Here is a 16,806-nt window from a genome sequence, read left to right as displayed (position 1 = left end):
AGTCCATTACTTCTAGTCTTCCTCCTCTCTTCCTCTTCTTTCATCCCAATAAAATGTCTTAAAGATGGTGTTTGTAAAATACAAGTCCAGTGACTGTGGTGAGCATCAGTGAAACCCCTACTGGATTATGCAGCAGGAGGAGGAATCACATGGTGGCCCTGTGGCCAAGCGAAGGCAGCAAGGCAAGGACTCATCACAGAAGCCAAGGGTAAGAAACCCACAACGGTGGCTTAGGGCCAGACTTCCATGAGCCTAAGGGCATGACTGTGTCTGGTGAAAAGCATCCAGTGAAGCTTGAGCAAGAGCCTGCTTCCCTGGATTTGTATCTAGAAAGAGAACTCTGGCCATCAAGAGGAAAACCCACAGACACAAGACAGGATGACACTTTCATGATCTAAAGCTGATCACGAAATGAGGAACGGAAATGAAGCTCAGACACCTGGGGAGGGGGGGCTCTGTAGAATTTGGACCTTCATCGCAGGAAGGAGGCAGGAGGTGAGAGGAAGAACAGGTTGGGATGTTCCTCTGAGACTATCCTTTTTTTCCAACAGAGAAATAGAAACAACTACTTTGGGACAGGTTATCAGGTTTGAGGTGTTTTTAGAGATAAAAAGGAGAGGATATCTAGGAGGATATCCAGGAGAGATATCTAGGAAGGACAGGGTGATATAAATTAACCACATTGGCCAATTTGAAGGAAGTGGAGGACGGATTGGATGTCCCTTGAGCAGCAAGCAGCGCTGCCCGATGAAAACGTAACATAAGCCACCCAGGCAGTTTTTCTAGCAGCCACACTACAAAATAAAAAGAAACAGATGAAAATAATTTTAGTAATATGTTTTTCTTTAACCCAAAACATCCATAAAAGAAAGGGAGTCACAAAGGCTAGGAAAGAACAAGGGAGAAATCAAATTTACTTTTGGTTAAGACATAGTTTGCTAGGGTCACTCAGTGGTTGAGAGTCTGCCTTGGGCTCAGGGTGTGATCCTGGGGTCCTGGGATCAAGTCCCACATCAGGCTCCCCACAGGAAACCTGCTTCTCCCTCTGCCTAATGTCTCTGCCTCTCTCTCTCTCTCTCACTGTGTCTCTCATGAATAAACAAATAAAATCTAAAATAAAAAGAGTTTCTTTGATTAAAAAAACATGTGATAAAAAAACAACAAAAAACATGTTACTCACGGTTTCTGAAGAGGAAGATGGTCTCTGTAAACTCTCACCTTGCACCCAAATGCTCTCTGTCACAAATGCTATGTGTTCCGCTTCCAGTATAAATGGAGAGACAATAAATAGGGCCCACTTGTTCAAGTCATCGATGGACTGGACAGAGGGAAAGAAACAGACAAAAAAAGATTTTTTTTTTATAAATTTTTTTTTATTTATGATAGTCACACACACACAGAGGAGAGAGAGAGAGAGAGAGGCAGAGACATAGGCAGAGGGAGAAGCAGGCTCCATGCACCGGGAGCCCGACGTGGGATTCGATCCTGGGTCTCCAAGATCACGCCCTGGGCCAAAGGCAGGCGCCAAACCGCTGCGCCACCCAGGGATCCCTTTTTTTTTTTTTTATAAATTTTTATTTAAAAAAAAGATTATTTAATATCACTTCAAACTACAATTGCCACTTATATCAACAACCAGGACTTTCTCTCTGTAATTCCAGACGGGATCTAAATAAGGTTCTCGGGTGGTCTCCTATACACCACATTAACCCTGCATCTCTTACTGAATTGTAACTATTTATTTTTTTAAGATTTTATTTATTTATTCATGAGAGACACAGAGAAAGAGAGGCAGAGACACAGGCAGAGGGAGAAGCAGGCTCCACGCAGGGAGCCCGATGCTGGACTCGATCCCAGGACTCCAGGATCACGCCCTGGACCAAAGGCAGGCGCTAAACCACTGAGCCACCCAGGGATCCCCGAATTGTGACTATTTAAACACCTGCAGCATCCCTTCTACGACTTGTGACTTTAACATCTATAGATATTTGTGATCCACCATTAATTGTGAAGCTGGGCTCACCCCCACCATGCCTGACTGCTTAAGGCATGAGGAGCTTTCCAAATCACAACTCCGAAGCACATTTAAAGGTGTGGAGGCTCAGAAGTGCAAGCTGGTAAAAGAAGTGCATTATTAACAGGAGCCTGAAGAAGTCTTCCATTTCCTCTAGGGATTATAGATAGCATCAACATCGGTTATCAGATTGGATATGTCGTTTATCTGTGCTCTCCCTCCTGAAATCTCTCTAAAAAGGTAGCAAATAAATTTGAAAAGGCTTTAACCCACTAATAAAGGGATATCAAGAGCAGAAAAGCTGAAATCTAAGGCTGCAAGGGATGAGCCCTACCACTACCCCCCCCCCCCCAAAAAAAAGGTCAGGCTCCACCCACTGCTTACCAGTTCAAATCTGCCCTTGCTGGATCAAAAAGCGTTTCCACCTGGCCTAGTAACCTGGCTCATAGTAGAATATTGATAAAAATCTACTGAACAAATTAGTGAATAAAAATTGGGGGGAGAGGCAGCCCAGGTGGCTCAGCGGTTTAGCGCCGCCTGCAGTCCAGGGCGTGATCCTGGAGACCCAGGATCGAATCCCACGTGGGGCTCCCTGCGTGGAGTCGCTTCTCCTTCTGCCTGTGTCTCTGCCTCTCTCTCTCTCCTGTGTTTCTCATGAAGGAGTAAATAAAATCTTAAAAAAAACAATGGGGGGAGAAAAAACTCTGTGGGTAAACATAATTATCAATACAGAAGTTAACAACAAAGGGCGCCTGGGTGGCTCAGTGGTTGAGCCTCTGCCTTTGGCTCAGGGCGTGATCCCAGGGTCCCAGATCAAGTGCCACATCAGGATCCTCGCAGGGAGCCTGCTTCTCCCTCTGCCTATGACTCTGCCTCTCTGTGTGTGTGTCTCTCATGAATAAATGAATAAATTCTTAAAAAGAAAATTTTTTTAAGTTAACAAAAAACAGACTGTCCACGTTACTCAAACATGGAATGTGTGTATATTAAACAAAACATCTTTAAATTTCCAGTTTGTATAAACTCTTTGATTCTAGTTATCAATTTCTGCGGGAGCTTCAATTATATAAACATACAAATTCTATGCACCCAAGTCTAAATATGTGATGTTAAGAAGACAACAGGAGACCTAAGATTCATTTCTGTAAAGTTAACTTCAGCCCAGGTGGACTGCCAAGGTACCTAGCTAACCAAATCAGTAGCCCTACCATATTTTACAACTGAAATGAACAGTAGCTAACCACAAAAAGTCAAGTTTTCCAATTACAGGCCTTAAACATCGGCGCTAAAACCCAACAACCACTAACCACTCCTTCATTCACTGAAATGCTAAGTGACTATTCCCAAGGCAAGCTGCTAAGCTAAACAGACCCAATTCCTAGGGAGAAAAAGATAAAAACTGGAAATATGAAGGGTGATTTAAAGTTTAGGTGGAAAAAAAAAATAAAGTTTATGTGGGCACAGCACCGGCTCCATCCCCTCTAGTCTGAAGAACGAGGAACATCTCCTTGAGATGATGATATCTGAGCATCTGACATAGGGTGAATGTCCAAAATGTTTACTCTAATTGAAATCTTAATGGTTATTTAAGTAAATGAATCCTGATTGGAAACCACTGCAATAGAAAAATGCACCCTCTCAATTTTTCCTTATTTTGTTCTTTCCATCCAGGTTCCTTGAGAGAATTAAGCCCTAATTAATTAATTAGGCTCTCAGGTGGAATGAATGTCTCCCCATCCTGCATCTAGGTGGTACTAACTAAGCACTCTCTCAGGACTAGAAGAGTTACTCATCTCATTTTCTGTGTGCCATAGTATACTAACAAGGAAGGGTATTTTTGATTTGCTAGAAGCCGGGTATAATTTCATACTTAGGCATAAACAAAGTATTCAAACCTAAGATAAGATTTTAATTCCCACGTGGGTGTTACGGCTTCCCACACAAAGAAAATCTTACTTCGATGCTGAAAGTGAGCCAACTTTTCAGAAGGAAGAGGAAAGGGAAACAAACCGATTAAAAGCAAACACTTTTGGGGGATCCCTGGGTGGCTCAGCAGTTTAGCCCCTGCCTTCGGCCCAGGTCATGATCCTGGAGACCCGGGGTCGAGTCCCACGTCGGGCTCCCTGCATGGAGCCTGCTTCTCCCTCTGCCTGTGTCTCTGTCTCTCGTGAATAAATAAAAAATATCTTTTTAAAAAAGCAAACACTCTTAAATATTAATGAGAAGTGCTAGTGATGGGAAATGTGCGCAGAACTGCACTGAAGTCAGGTCCACGTCCAACTGCTGAGCGCACAGAAGTGTTGCCCCCTTTACAGAAGGGGGATTTGCGCAGACCCCAGGGCCGGCAGGGGGAAGAGCCTGCTCAGCGCGCAGCTATCCGGCCAAGTATTGGGTCAAAACAATTAAAGCCTACGTGCAAACCGAAATAAAAGAGGTGCCAAGACAATGTGTGGGGCTGGTTAGTAAAACCCGCCAGCGACCGGGCCGTTTCTGTGGCCTCGGAGATCAGCGACAGCGGCTGAGCATCTGCCGTCCTCCTGCGAAGGCAGGTTCAGCCCAACTGCAGCCCGCAGGGCAGAGGAGGTCGCAGGACGCTGCAGGTGGGCAGCGCGGACCGCCTGACCTGGAAAGGCGGGGGCCAGGCGGGCCTCCCCGGGCGCTCCGCCCGCACGCCTGCTCCCCGCAGGTCCGCGCAGAGGAGCCCCGAACACCGAGTCCGCGGCCCCCGAGCCCGCACCGCCCGCACCGCCCGGAGAGCAGCGCTGAGCCCGCGGCCGCTTCCGGGCCGCTGCCCGCCGAGGCCCCGCCCCCGCGCGCCGAGGCCCCGCCCCCGCGCGCCGAGGCCCCGCCCCCTCGCCGCCCCCCACTCCGGCCCCGCGCCCGCCCACCTGGCTCTCCCCGACGCAGAAGACGCGGCCGCCGCGGCTCAGACACACGCGGGCGTCCCGGGGCCGCGCCGCGGCGCCGCAGAAGGTGAAGGAGCAGCGGGAGGCGCGCAGCCGCTGCACCGTGGCGCGCACGAGCGCGGCCGGCCGGCGCCCCCAGCGCGCCCACAGGTACAGGTAGCACAGCGTGATGAGCATGGCCGGCCGGCGGCGGGGCGCCAGCCCGGGACGCTCGCTCCACCGGCTCGCCCCTCCCGCCCGGCCCCGCCCCGCCCCGCCGCGCCGCCCGCCCTCCCGCCGGCCGGAAGAGGCCGCGCCATAGGGGTGAGGCCGCGCGGGCCGCGGAGGGGAGGGGGGAGGGAGGAAGGGAGGGGGAGGCCTCGCGGGGGGGGGGGGGGCGGGAGGAGGATGGAGGGAGGCCGTGCTTGGAGTTGTGGGTGAGGATGGAGGGAGGAGGGAGGCTGAGCTGGCGAGGGGGAGGGGAGGAGGAGGCTGAGCTGGGGGGTGAGGATGAGGGAGGGGAGCTGAGCTGGGGAGGGGGGAGGATGGAGGGAGGAGGGAGGCTGAGCTGGGCGGAGGGGGTGAGGATGGAGGGAGGAGGGAGGCTGAGCTGGGCGGAGGGGTGAGGATGGAGGGAGGAGGGAGGCTGAGCTGGGCGGAGGGGAGGATGGAGGGAGGGAGGGAGGCTGAGCTGGGCGGAGGGGGGAGGATGGAGGGAGGAGGGAGGCTGAGCTGGGGGGAGGGGGGAGGATGGAGGGAGGAGGGAGGCTGAGCTGGGGGGAGGGGGGAGGATGGAGGGAGGAGGGAGGCTGAGCTGGGCGGAGGGGGAGGTGGAGGGAGGAGGTGGTGGCGAGGGGAGAGGGAGGAGGAGCTGAGCTGGGCGGAGGGGGGAGGATGGAGGGAGGAGGGAGGCTGAGCTGGGGGGAGGGGGGAGGATGGAGGGAGGAGGGAGGCTGAGCTGGGGGAGGGGGGAGGATGGAGGGAGGAGGGAGGCTGAGCTGGGGGAGGGGGGAGGATGGGGGGGAGGGAGGCTGAGCTGGGGAGGGGGGAGGATGAGGGAGGAGGGAGGCTGAGCTGGGGAGGGAGGAGGGGGGGAGGGAGGCTGAGCGGGGAGGGGAGGGAGGGAGGAGGAGGCTGAGCTGGGGGGAGGGGGGAGGATGGAGGGAGGAGGGAGGCTGAGCTGGGCGGAGGGGGGAGGATGGAGGGAGGAGGGAGGCTGAGCTGGGGAGGGGAGGGGGAGGATGGAGGAGGGAGGGAGGAGGTGAGCTGGGGGAGGGGGAGGATGGGGGAGGGAGCGACTGGCAGAGGCTGGGAGGGGGGGGAGGGGGGAGGATGGGGGGGGGGCGTGGTGGGGTGATGGGGGAGGAGGAGGAGGGAGGCTGAGCTGGGGGGGTGAGGATGGAGGGATGTCTCTCTTGGAGGGGGTGAGGATGGAGGAAGAAGAGAGGCCTTTCAAAATGGGGTTGAGGATGGAGGGAGGCTGTGCTTGGGGTTGTGGGGTGAGGATGGAGGGAGGAGAGAGGCCTCCCCGAGGGGCCGGGTGATAGTGGAGGGAGGCTGAGTTGGGGGTGAGGAGAGAGTCCTGAGCTAGCGTCCACTCTTACCCCCCAACCCCACACTGGGGGTGGAGGAGTTATGATGAAGGGAGAAAGGACACATTAAAAAGAGGAGGTTGATAGGTTGGAGACCATGGAGTTAGGCCCATTTGGCCAAAATCTTGCCTCCCTTTCTCAGGAGAGCTGGGAGGCAGATTGAAGTAGGGGCTGTGGATATGTGTACATTAACCAGTACCATACTGGGATTCAGCTACCATACAGCATCTACCCAGTCCAGTTGGGAAAATAAGGTGAGGCTGGTTTATTAGATTTTTCTAGGCCTTCTTGCAAAAATGATTACATTAATTCATAAAAACGATTATATATACATCTGGACTCCAAATAAAGACTGAAAAGTTGAAGGCAGACCCGCACGAAAAAGGCTGCCTGCTGTTCTTGTACATGTGGGTCACCAATTTGTGAGCATCCGAAGACCAGAAGAAAAAGGGAAACTTAACAATTATGAGTCAGTGTCCTTGCTCCCTAAGAGAAGCATAATTATTCCTGAGAGTGACAGAGATCTCTCCCATGGAACGTCATGTAAAAAGCCACTTTGCGGGGTGCCTGGGTAGCTCAGTGAATTAAGTGTCCGACTCCTGATTTTGGCTCAGGTCATGATCTCAGGGTCTTGGGACTGAACCCTCTGTCTGGGTCTGCACTCAGTAGGGAGTCGGCTTGAGATTCTCTTCTCTCCCTCCACCTCTGCCCATCTCCCACAAGCTCATTACACATGCTCTCTCTCTAAAATAAATCTTTAAAAAAATAATAAAAGGCAGTTTGGGAAAAAAAAAAAGTGCCCCCAGCCACTCTGAAACATAGCAAAGATTTTCCCTGTGTTGCTTCCTACTCTGGCCTTTGCTATAAGTGGAATGAATACTGCAGCAGCAATCCGGTACACCACTCCCACATCTTACTTAATCCAAGGGTAGATTTTTAAAGTGCCCTGACCATTTATTCATCAGCCTTTTATTTTTTTTTTTTAAGATTGGATTTATTTGAGAGAGAGAAAGAATGAGCTGGGGGAGGGGCAGAGGCATAGAGAGAAGCAGACTCCCTGCTGAGCAGGGAGCCTAAGGAGGCCCTGGATCCCAAGATCTCAAGATCTTGAGATCACTACCGGAGCCAAAGGCAGCCGCTTAACCAACTATGCCACCCAGGTGCCCCTATTCATCTGCTTTAAAACAGCAGTATGGGGATGCCTTGGTGGCTCAGTGATTGAGCATCTGCCTTTGGCTCAGGGTGTGATCCTAGAGTCCCAGGATCAAATCCCATATCAGGCTTCCTGCACGGAGCCTGCTTCTCCTCCTGCCTGTGTCTCTGCCTCTCTCTCCCCGCCCCCCCTTTTTTTTCTCTCTCTCTGTGTTGCTCATGAATAAATAAATAAAATCTTTAAAAATATATATATATAGAAAACCCACTTTCACAACTTCAGATTTTTGGTTGGAAGGCATAGGAACTTTTTCCCAGTGCATACAGCAACAACAGATTTTAAAAAAGAGATTCCAGGGACGCCTGGGTGGCTCAGCAGTTGAGCATCTGCCTTCGGCTCAGGACGTGATCCCCCAAGTTCCGGGATCAAGTCCCACAGCGGGCTTCCTGTAGGGAGCCTGCTTCTACCTCTGCCTATCTCTGCCTCTCTCTCTGTGTCTCTCATGAATAAATAAATAAAATTTTAAAAATAAATAAATAAGAGGGAGAGAGAAATTCTGAAAAGAAAGAAGCAGATTCAAAAACAAGATAAGCATCACAGTGGACCAGAAATAGAAGAAAGACAGTAACCAATAAGCAAGGCTGAAGCTGTATCTTCCCCTTCCCTGCAGGACAGTGACAGTTGGGAAGCAAGTTTCTGGCATGGTCACAAGGCCTGAAGTTTTGTCATTGTGTCCCTGGAGGAAGAAATATGAATGAGTCCCCCTGAGGGAGCCCTTAGCCCCTCCAGGATAACACAGGGCTTACAAGTTAGGAATGAGAAAGTGAAAAGGCTTTGCAAAGTGATAAACCCTGATATGTTACTGGACAAACCCTTCAAATGGCCTTTTTGGAGTTTGCTGAATTATGGCCCTAAGAACACAGCCTCTCCACTCTGCTCGGTATGAAGAGGTCATCTCTTCCACCTGAAGGTCACAAGCATCTCTCGATTTTCCAAGTTCCTTAAGAGCTTTGTAACCCCACCTTCCCAAACACCATAAGTCCAACAAGCCAGAAGAGAACTTTCCAGGCTTGCCTTTAGATGCTTCAAGACATCATGGTCTCAGAAGACATCATGGGGAAATGTGAGGATCAATTCTACGTACAGCTGTGGATTATAAAGCATAGGGACCACAGTGGGCAAACGTGAACTGGGAAGTCGGTGAGGTTCCTTCTTGGCCCTTAGACCAAAGAGCACCATTACCATTCAGGCCCAGGAAGGAGCAAAGGAAGGCAGAGGAGTCAGAGAAGTTAAACAGGCAAATGGCAGGCTCTGTTTATGATCCCTCGTAAAATAAGGATAACAGCTCAAGGCTGGAGCTTGGCTTCATCATCCCCAGACAGCAAAGGAAAAGGGGAAGGGTGCAAAAATAAGACATCAGGGGGTCTCACTGTGTGCATATCTGATTGACACCTAGTGTAGTGCCTGGACCAGCAGCACTGGCATCACCTGGGAGCTCACTAGAAATGCAGAGCCCCAGACTCCACCCCAGACCCATGGAAGCACCATCTGTGCTTTCACAAAATCCCCACAAGATCCACAAACATTAAAATTTGAGCAACACTATTGAAATCCACCTCTGTCACTCCCTAGATTTGAATTGCTCTGGACTCTTGAGCAGATTATTCCAAATTATTGTGGAGAACAGACTAGGAATAGACCACAGACTAGGAATTTAAAAGCAAGGCTGTCGTTTATAAGAATATCACTACAGAAAGGAATTGTAGCACTCACCTGCCAGAGGCTGAACACCAACTCAGTAACTCGTCACCATGCCTGCCTTTCTACCAGAAAAGCTGACTCAAAGTCTCTAGAATACCCTGGAAATGATAATTTGGGGAAAAGGCAGTGTTAACCAAGAGTATCACCCAGAGGAGCTGTCCTGCACCCCCACCCCAATTAAATAGATAACTTCCTCCCCAGGGGAAGCCTATCCTGCTGACAGTAGTAGTTCTGTCTGCATCTGGAAAGCATTCTGAATGCAGTCAAATGGCCCGAGCTGAGTAGGACAGTTTGTGAAGCGATCCCAGGCTAGTTGGAAGCATTTAGTAGATGCTGAATTTTAAAAATCTCTAACTGTAAACAGTTCACGTCTAGCAAATGAATCACATAGTCTCTGCTTTATATAAAAGAACTTATTCCCTCCACATCAGTGTTGGAGTGCTGAAAACAAATGATATTGAGAGATCTCAGGGTCTCAAAAATGACCATCTGTTTGAAAAAATATCCTCCATAAAAATGATTTAAATACAAATTTAATTGAAATCATGAGGTTTTTGTTGATAAAGGCTGTAGCATGAAGAGCTTTTCTTTGTCTGAATCTCTATGGTGTGTGTGTGTTTATTAGTATGTGTGTTTATTAGCCAGAAAGTTCAGGGAGACTATCCATATGCAGTTCACCGTTAAGTAAATTAAACTTTTAAGCCATTAATCCTTTTCATTATTGGTTTAAATGCAAAAAATATTCAGTGTGGACCGATAGAAACAAGCTGCCACCAAAACAATAAATTTGAGGCTTGGGCTGTGATCAGGGCCTGAGGGGGTGAAAAAAGTTGTCATTTTAAATCTTACTGATTAGCAAATGCCAGGCCCCATGAAGGTAGGGATCAAACCCACCACCACCTCACCTTGGTCGAAAATCAATTCTGGAATCCCAATTTTTTTTTTAAGATTGTATTTATTCATGAGAGACCCACAGAGAAAGGCAGAGACACAAGCAGAGGGAGAAGCGGACTCCCTGTAGGGAACCCGACTCGGGACTTGATCCCAGGTCCCCAGGATCACATCCTGGGCCAAAGGCAGTGCTAAACAGCTGAGCCACCCGAGCTACCCTGGAATCCCAATTTTTAAGAACATTCATTCCAAATAGGAAAATTTTGTATTAAATGCCTTGTGCATTTCCATAAATTATTCCTTATAACTAATTATATAAGGAAGCTGAGAATTTATTATTTCAATTGCATCTTATTTATATAAACTTTAGTTTTCTAGTAATACTGCCTTTGGAAGTTTTACATTTATCAAAAGGACTCTAAGTTCTGCACAGTTTGTAATTAAGGGGTGTCTGAGAGGCTTCGGGGATGGAGTCTTGCATCTGGCTCCCTGCTCAACAGGGAGTCTGCTTCTTCCTCTCCCTCTGCCCCTCCCCCTACTTGATAAAATAAATAAAATATTTTTTAAAAAATAAATATTAGGGACACCTGGACACCTGTCCAAATAAATATTAGGACACCTAGCTCATCATGAGCCACAATAAAAGTTTAAGTATTCTAAAAGAATGCAGGCTCAGTGGTTGAGCATCTGATTTGGGCTCAGGTCGTGATCCTGGAGTCCTGGGATCGAGTCCCACATCGGGCTTCCTGCATAGAGCCTGCTTCTCCCTCTGCCTGTGTCTCTGCCTCTCTCTCTGTATCTCTCATGAATAAATAAAAATAAAATCTTTTTAAAAAATTAAAAATAAATACTAAAACCTTAAGAGCCTATATTTAATGTGTCATTATTTCTTACTTACATGGTATGCCAAAATAAAGCTGTCTCCCTACAGTAAAAACAAACATATTGACTGGTAGTAAGTAGGTCAAGATAATGCTAACTGGGAAAACCATTTGAATTTATTCATTATAAATCTTCATATAACAATATGTAACATACTAAGTTGATAAAAGAATGCTACATATATTTTAAAAGAAGATCTAAGTTATAAGATTGGATTTATTTACCAACTGTGTAAAGTGTATTGATTCTAATATTATCTGTAATTAAATAATAGGCTGAACCAGTTAATTTGCTGGAGATCACACACACACATGTATCTTAGAACTATGTTTTAAGTGACAGTACATGGATGCAGTGATAAGGAAATGAAACTTAAAAAGAATGTTGTAGATTGAGCTGATTTCAAAGTAGAATGGCAAGATGGGCTGTCCTCCCCACTCCTTCACTATCTGGAGGGGCTGGGGATCGCTTGCTAAATTCTTAAATTCTTGAAACTGTTAGCTATTAGAATACCAGCACCCTTCAGCTGAAAGCAGGATGAAAACAGTGGAACAAAACTCTCCATCACATGAATATGTAAAGAGCCACACTAAGCAAGAGATTATGAATTACTGGGGTACCTGGCTGGCTCAGTTGGTGGAGCATGGGACTCTTGATCTCCAGGCCAGGAGTTCAAGCCCCATGTTGGGCATAGAGCCTACTTAAAAGCTTAAAAGAGAGAGGTGGGGGGGGGGATTATGAATTACTAAACATCCTTCCTAGAATACTAAGAACCAAAGGAACTGTACAGAAAGTCTTGATATCTATTCAGTATATGATTCAGTATGAGCTTTAATACTCGTATTAATACATTGTCTTAGAGCAATCAGACTTAAATGAAGCAAAAAGCAACTTTATAAAAGAGAAAAGGAGATAAAATCAAAAGATCAAAAGAACTTTAAGTCAGAACACCTCAAACTATTGAAAATAGCAAACTCATGGCTTTAAGAGAAAAAGAAATCTCTTCCAGTTTTGTTCACAAATATGGCCTCAGAGCAATTTTACCCTTAAAGGCACCGGAGTGCTCAGATCCTGTATGCCTGCTATTTTTGACATTAAAAAAAAAAAAAAAAAAAACAGAGATCCTTGGAGAAATGGCTGGTGCAGGTGTTAGGGAATACCTGATAGGCCAAGACACTTCATGCCAGAGAGAAGGTAAGCTTCAAAGAAAAACAGGGTGGTGTCAGAAGGATACAGGAGCTAACCCAAAGGGCCGCCCCCCTGCTAGCCAAATTAGGGCAATTTGAGTATCAAATTGAAATGCATTAAATTTATGAAGAGCCATGAGCTCATCATGAGCCACAATAAAAGTTTAAGTATTCTAAAAGAATGTCAACTATAACACACTATTGAGCCTTGTTATTTGATTATGTTTGTATTACGGACTCATCCTACTTTTTTTAAGATTTTATTTATTCATGAGAGACACACAGAGAGAGAGGATTTATTTATCCTATTGATGAATATTAGTAAATTGTAAATTCGTCCTGGAACGCCTGGGTGGCTCAGCAGTTGAGCATCTGACTTTGGCTCAGGGCATGATCCCGGGGTCCCTGTATGGGGCTTGCTTCTCCTTCTGCCTGTGTCTCTGCCCCTCTCTGTGTGTCTCTCATTAATAAATAAAATAAATAAATTCTTCCCTTAGAAGGTTATTTCTGAGCCAAGTGAGAATCATATACAAAGACCCTGGAAGCTGTGATGACAAAGCAGAGAGAGCCAGATTTCAGTCACATCTCGTTCTAAGACTCCTGAAGAGTGGGATAGTCCTAAAAATACAACAGTACAAGATGTTTTAGGTGGTTGAGCGGCTGCCTTGGGCTCAGGGCATGATCCCAGGTCTGGGGATGAGTCCCACATTGGGCTCCCTGTGGGGAACCCACTTCTCCCTCTGTCTATGTCTCTCTGCCTGTGTGTCTCTCATGAATAAATAAAAATCTTTAAAAAATTAAAAAGAATCATTGGTATGACCACAGCAGATAGGATTTGATGTCTCCTAAAGACTCCGGAAATAACCAGCAAAACTCTTTGATGATCAATGACTCCATTAATTGGGACAGTAACTGTTTTCTTAAAAATATATCCATCTGCTAATCCAATAAAATTTTGAGTCAAATATAGACAGGCTTAGAAGAAACAAAACCACAGATTATTAATATTTCTGGATTAATAAGGAATCCATGTGTATGTGGTATTGATATGCCTTAAACGTATTAAAGAATATGGCGATTTTAGGCACACCCTTCTAAATCTGATTTGAAATGGGTTACTCTTACCTTGTAATCTTACTAAGTTTTTAAACAGTATTGAAACATCTAAGACATCAGGTTTGCATACTGATAAGCTTATTAATTTGCTAGATTTATACAAATTGTTAGACAACTGAAGTACATAAAAAGGAAATTTAATTTAGGAAGGACTTACAGGTGGCTCACCTGGGTGGCTCAGTGGAGGAGTGTCTGCTTTCGGCTCAGGCAGTGATCCCAGGGTCCTGGGATCGAGTCCCGCATCGGGCTCTCCTGGGGAGCCTGCTTCTCCCTCTGCCCGTGTCTCTGCCCCTCTCTTCTGGATCTCTCATGAATAAACATATAAAATATTAAAAAAAGGGGCGGGGGGAGGCCTTGTAGCCTGGACGGGGATGCTGAATACCCACAGCAGGACCCTTCCCCACCTCTCTCCATGTCTGTCTCTCTTCTCTCCAGAAGCATATCTATAAATAAATAGATGTAATTGTGTGTGTGTGGCCCATCTGCAGAACAGGAGGAAGAAATCCGTTTCTCTCGATAAGCCAGAACTACATGTCAGCAGTTGGAGAAAGGAAAATGCTCCACAAAATGATGGGTCCTGAATGTTTTTCCAGACAGACATGATGACCCCTTTCAGGTAGGCTCTTGAACCTCAGGACCACAAGGTCATTAGCCGTTTCTGTTTCTATGTTACAGGCTGAACTGTGTCCCCCCACCCAAATTCTAATGTTGAAATTCTAATCCCCAGTACCACAAAATATGATTGTATTTGGAGATGAGCCTTTCAAATGGTGATTAAGGTAAAAATGAGTCCTATGGGTGGGCCCTGATCCAGGAGAACTGGTGTCCTTCTAAGAGATCAGGACACAGATCCACATAAAGGGAAGACCACGTGAAGACAAAAGGAGGAAATCTTCAGAAGAAACCAACTTGCCAGTACTCCGATCTGGGACTTCTAGCCTCCAGACTGTGGGGACAGATTTGGGCTGTTCAAACTGCCCAGTCTGTGGTACCATGTTACGGCAGCGAGGACACATGATCTTAGCCAAAAGGCCGAGAAGCGATACGGCAGCAAGGACAAACTGATATATCCTAGTTCTCAGTAGGCCCTCCTCTTGTCTCTGACCATTTCTGGGAAAAAATGGTCTAGAGGGAGACTTTGCCCCCAGCTTCTGGCCTCACGAACATTTTCTTCTGGGGTGGTCCTGTTTGCTCTCTGGGTTTCAGTGGCCACCCCTTTGGGCATGATGTGTAACTAGCCAGGACCACAGCCATTGCTTCTGCATAGCTACTTGAACATTCTGTTGGTGTCTCAAGAGCAACACGAATAAAACACACTGTATTTTTTTCTCCACAAATGTCCTCTTTGTCCTGATTTCTCTAGCTACAGTTAATGACCTCAGCCTTCTTTTCGTATGGACCTACAATGGAGTCATCTTGGAGTCCCACCTTCACCCCACAGCCTCTATATCAGTGAATGGCATCTCCACACTGTCTCTTGAGAGGTTCGTCTTCCTACCCCACCCCTCGCCCAGTCCAAATACCCATTCTGCTCTCACTGACACTAACATGATAGCCCCTGATGATTCCCAGAGTGCTTCCTGCTTCCCGCAGCTCTGTAACCCAGTACATCTCCACCTTGTAACTTTCCAAAGTCAACTCTGACCTCGTCACTCCCCTACTCAAACCCTTCAGTGTCCACCCCTGCCTCCAGTGAGTTCAGTGTCTTACCTGGCATTCAAGACTTTCCATTGTACCCAGCCAGCCTAGTCTTGCCCTAGTGCCATCCATCCTTTTTTTTTTTTAAGATTTTATTTATTTATTCATGAGAGACACAGAGACATAGGCAGAAGACCCCAGAATCAAGCCTTGAGCCAAAAGCAGATGCTCAACCGCTGAGCCACCCAGGTGCCCCGCCATCCATCCACTTCTTTATTCATTGCACATCAGCACACCATGCACTATGCTGATCACTATGTATATTCTTATATTTAGACCTCTCAACTCTGCAGGGTGGCTGTGGTCCCCATCTTGCAGAGGAACAGCTGAGAGACTTGCCCAGGTATCACAATGGTGGGGAAACTGGAGGCTAAATTTGTCTTTCTGACTCCAAAGTCCTTCACCATATGAACCAGGCACCTGAGAGCAGAGAAAGTTCTATCCACAACAATAATAAATAGAAATGAGTCTCTAGATCCAAGAGGAAACATTGGCAGAAGGTTTAGGCTGTGGCACCGCCAGCCCTGAGAGCAGCCTTTTGTATCCAGATCAGACAGGCTGGGATGGTCCAGACCTTGGACACATCCAAAAAGCTGTAGGTGAGATTTCATCAAGATCCTCCCAGCAAACAGCTGGCCCTGGAAACAGCCTACTCCAAAACCCGAAAAAGGCTTAGGATATGGTTTCTACACAACTGCTGAATGTCACTGATTTGATAACATCTTTTTTTTAAAAAGATGTTATTTATGTATTTATTCATGATAGAGAGAGAGGCAGAGACAGGCAGAGGGAGAAGCAGGTGCCCCTCGATAACATCTTAAAGAACCTCAACTATAGGAAAATCCAAAGTTAAAAACTACAGTCTAAGTGTTATATTTTTAAAAAATCTAAAAAGTAATAATGATAAAAAGTAATAATAATGATAATAATAAATGCTAGGGACTCCTGGGTGGCTCAGTGGTTGAGTGTCTGCCTTCGGCTCAGGTCATGATCCCAGGTCTGGGGATCAAGTCCCACATCAGGCTCTCTGCAGGGAGCCTGCTTCTCCCTCTGCCTATATCTCTGTCTCTCTGTGTCTCTCATGAATAAATAAATAAATAACTCAAATAATAATAATAAATGCTATGTGGTATCCTGGATTGGATCCTGAAACTAAGTGGACCTGGTGGAAAAACTAGTGAAATCTGAAGTCTGAGGCTTAGTTGATGTACTAGTTTTGACAAATCCATGGTTGTGTAAAATGTTAACACTGGAGAAAACTGGGCAAAGAATTCTGTACTATTTTTGCAACTCTTGAAAGTCTAAAATTATTTCAAAATAAAAAGTCATAAAAATTAGGGGATGACCCTCTCCTGAATTTCTTTGTCTGTCCCCTAAGTAGCCATATGGTCTTCATCTCTCTGGGTCCCAGTTTTCAACTGTTTAAAAAAGAAGGAGTGACACAAACCAGATCATCTTCGACCTCTAAAATTCTGGGATCCCAATACATTTACAACATGATTCACTTTACAAGGACTTGATTGCAGTGATGTCTTACTCACTTTCATAACCCTGGTATTTAGCACTGTGCCAGCACGTAGTGGGTGCTCGATAAAAGTTTTTGAAACCAAACTGGCTCATACCTCAA

At 46.7% G+C, this 16,806-nt stretch overlaps 1 protein-coding gene and 1 long non-coding RNA gene across 10 annotated transcripts in view; one reads left to right on the top strand and one right to left on the bottom strand.

The window, feature by feature from the left end:
- HLCS (holocarboxylase synthetase) overlaps nucleotides 1–16,806 on the bottom strand; it is a 221,895-nt gene that overhangs the window by 201,621 nt on the left and 3,468 nt on the right. For 4 of the 8 annotated variants that reach the window (XM_041734796.1, XM_041734794.1, XM_041734795.1 and 1 more), the window contains exons 3-4: nucleotides 9,418–9,503; nucleotides 1,181–1,318 (exon numbers count right to left, since the gene is read on the bottom strand). Coding sequence is in view for 2 of the 8 variants with exons in the window: in XM_041734792.1 (XP_041590726.1) it covers nucleotides 1,181–1,318; nucleotides 4,903–5,097 (333 nt within the window). In the remaining 6 variants the exon portion in view is untranslated. Of the gene's footprint in view, nucleotides 1–1,180; nucleotides 1,319–4,902; nucleotides 5,174–9,417; nucleotides 9,504–13,638; nucleotides 13,709–16,806 lie in introns of those variants that run through there. The other 4 variants (XM_041734792.1, XM_041734793.1, XM_041734798.1 and 1 more) reach the window with 3 other exon arrangements.
- On the top strand, nucleotides 4,935–14,814 carry LOC121479303. 2 transcript variants are annotated; one of them, XR_005984714.1, is made up of 3 exons: nucleotides 4,935–5,070; nucleotides 6,634–6,745; nucleotides 13,970–14,814. It is a non-coding gene; the product is annotated as an uncharacterized LOC121479303 (long non-coding RNA). The 2 variants fall into 2 exon arrangements; XR_005984713.1 differs by lacking the exon at nucleotides 4,935–5,070 and having other exon boundaries at nucleotides 6,345–6,745.

Source organism: Vulpes lagopus, chromosome 20, assembly GCF_018345385.1.
Source record: "Vulpes lagopus strain Blue_001 chromosome 20, ASM1834538v1, whole genome shotgun sequence".
In the NCBI taxonomy this organism is placed as follows: domain Eukaryota; kingdom Metazoa; phylum Chordata; class Mammalia; order Carnivora; family Canidae; genus Vulpes; species Vulpes lagopus.
The sequence above is the reverse complement of the archived record's forward strand: the minus strand, read 5'-3'. Positions and strand labels throughout refer to the sequence as shown.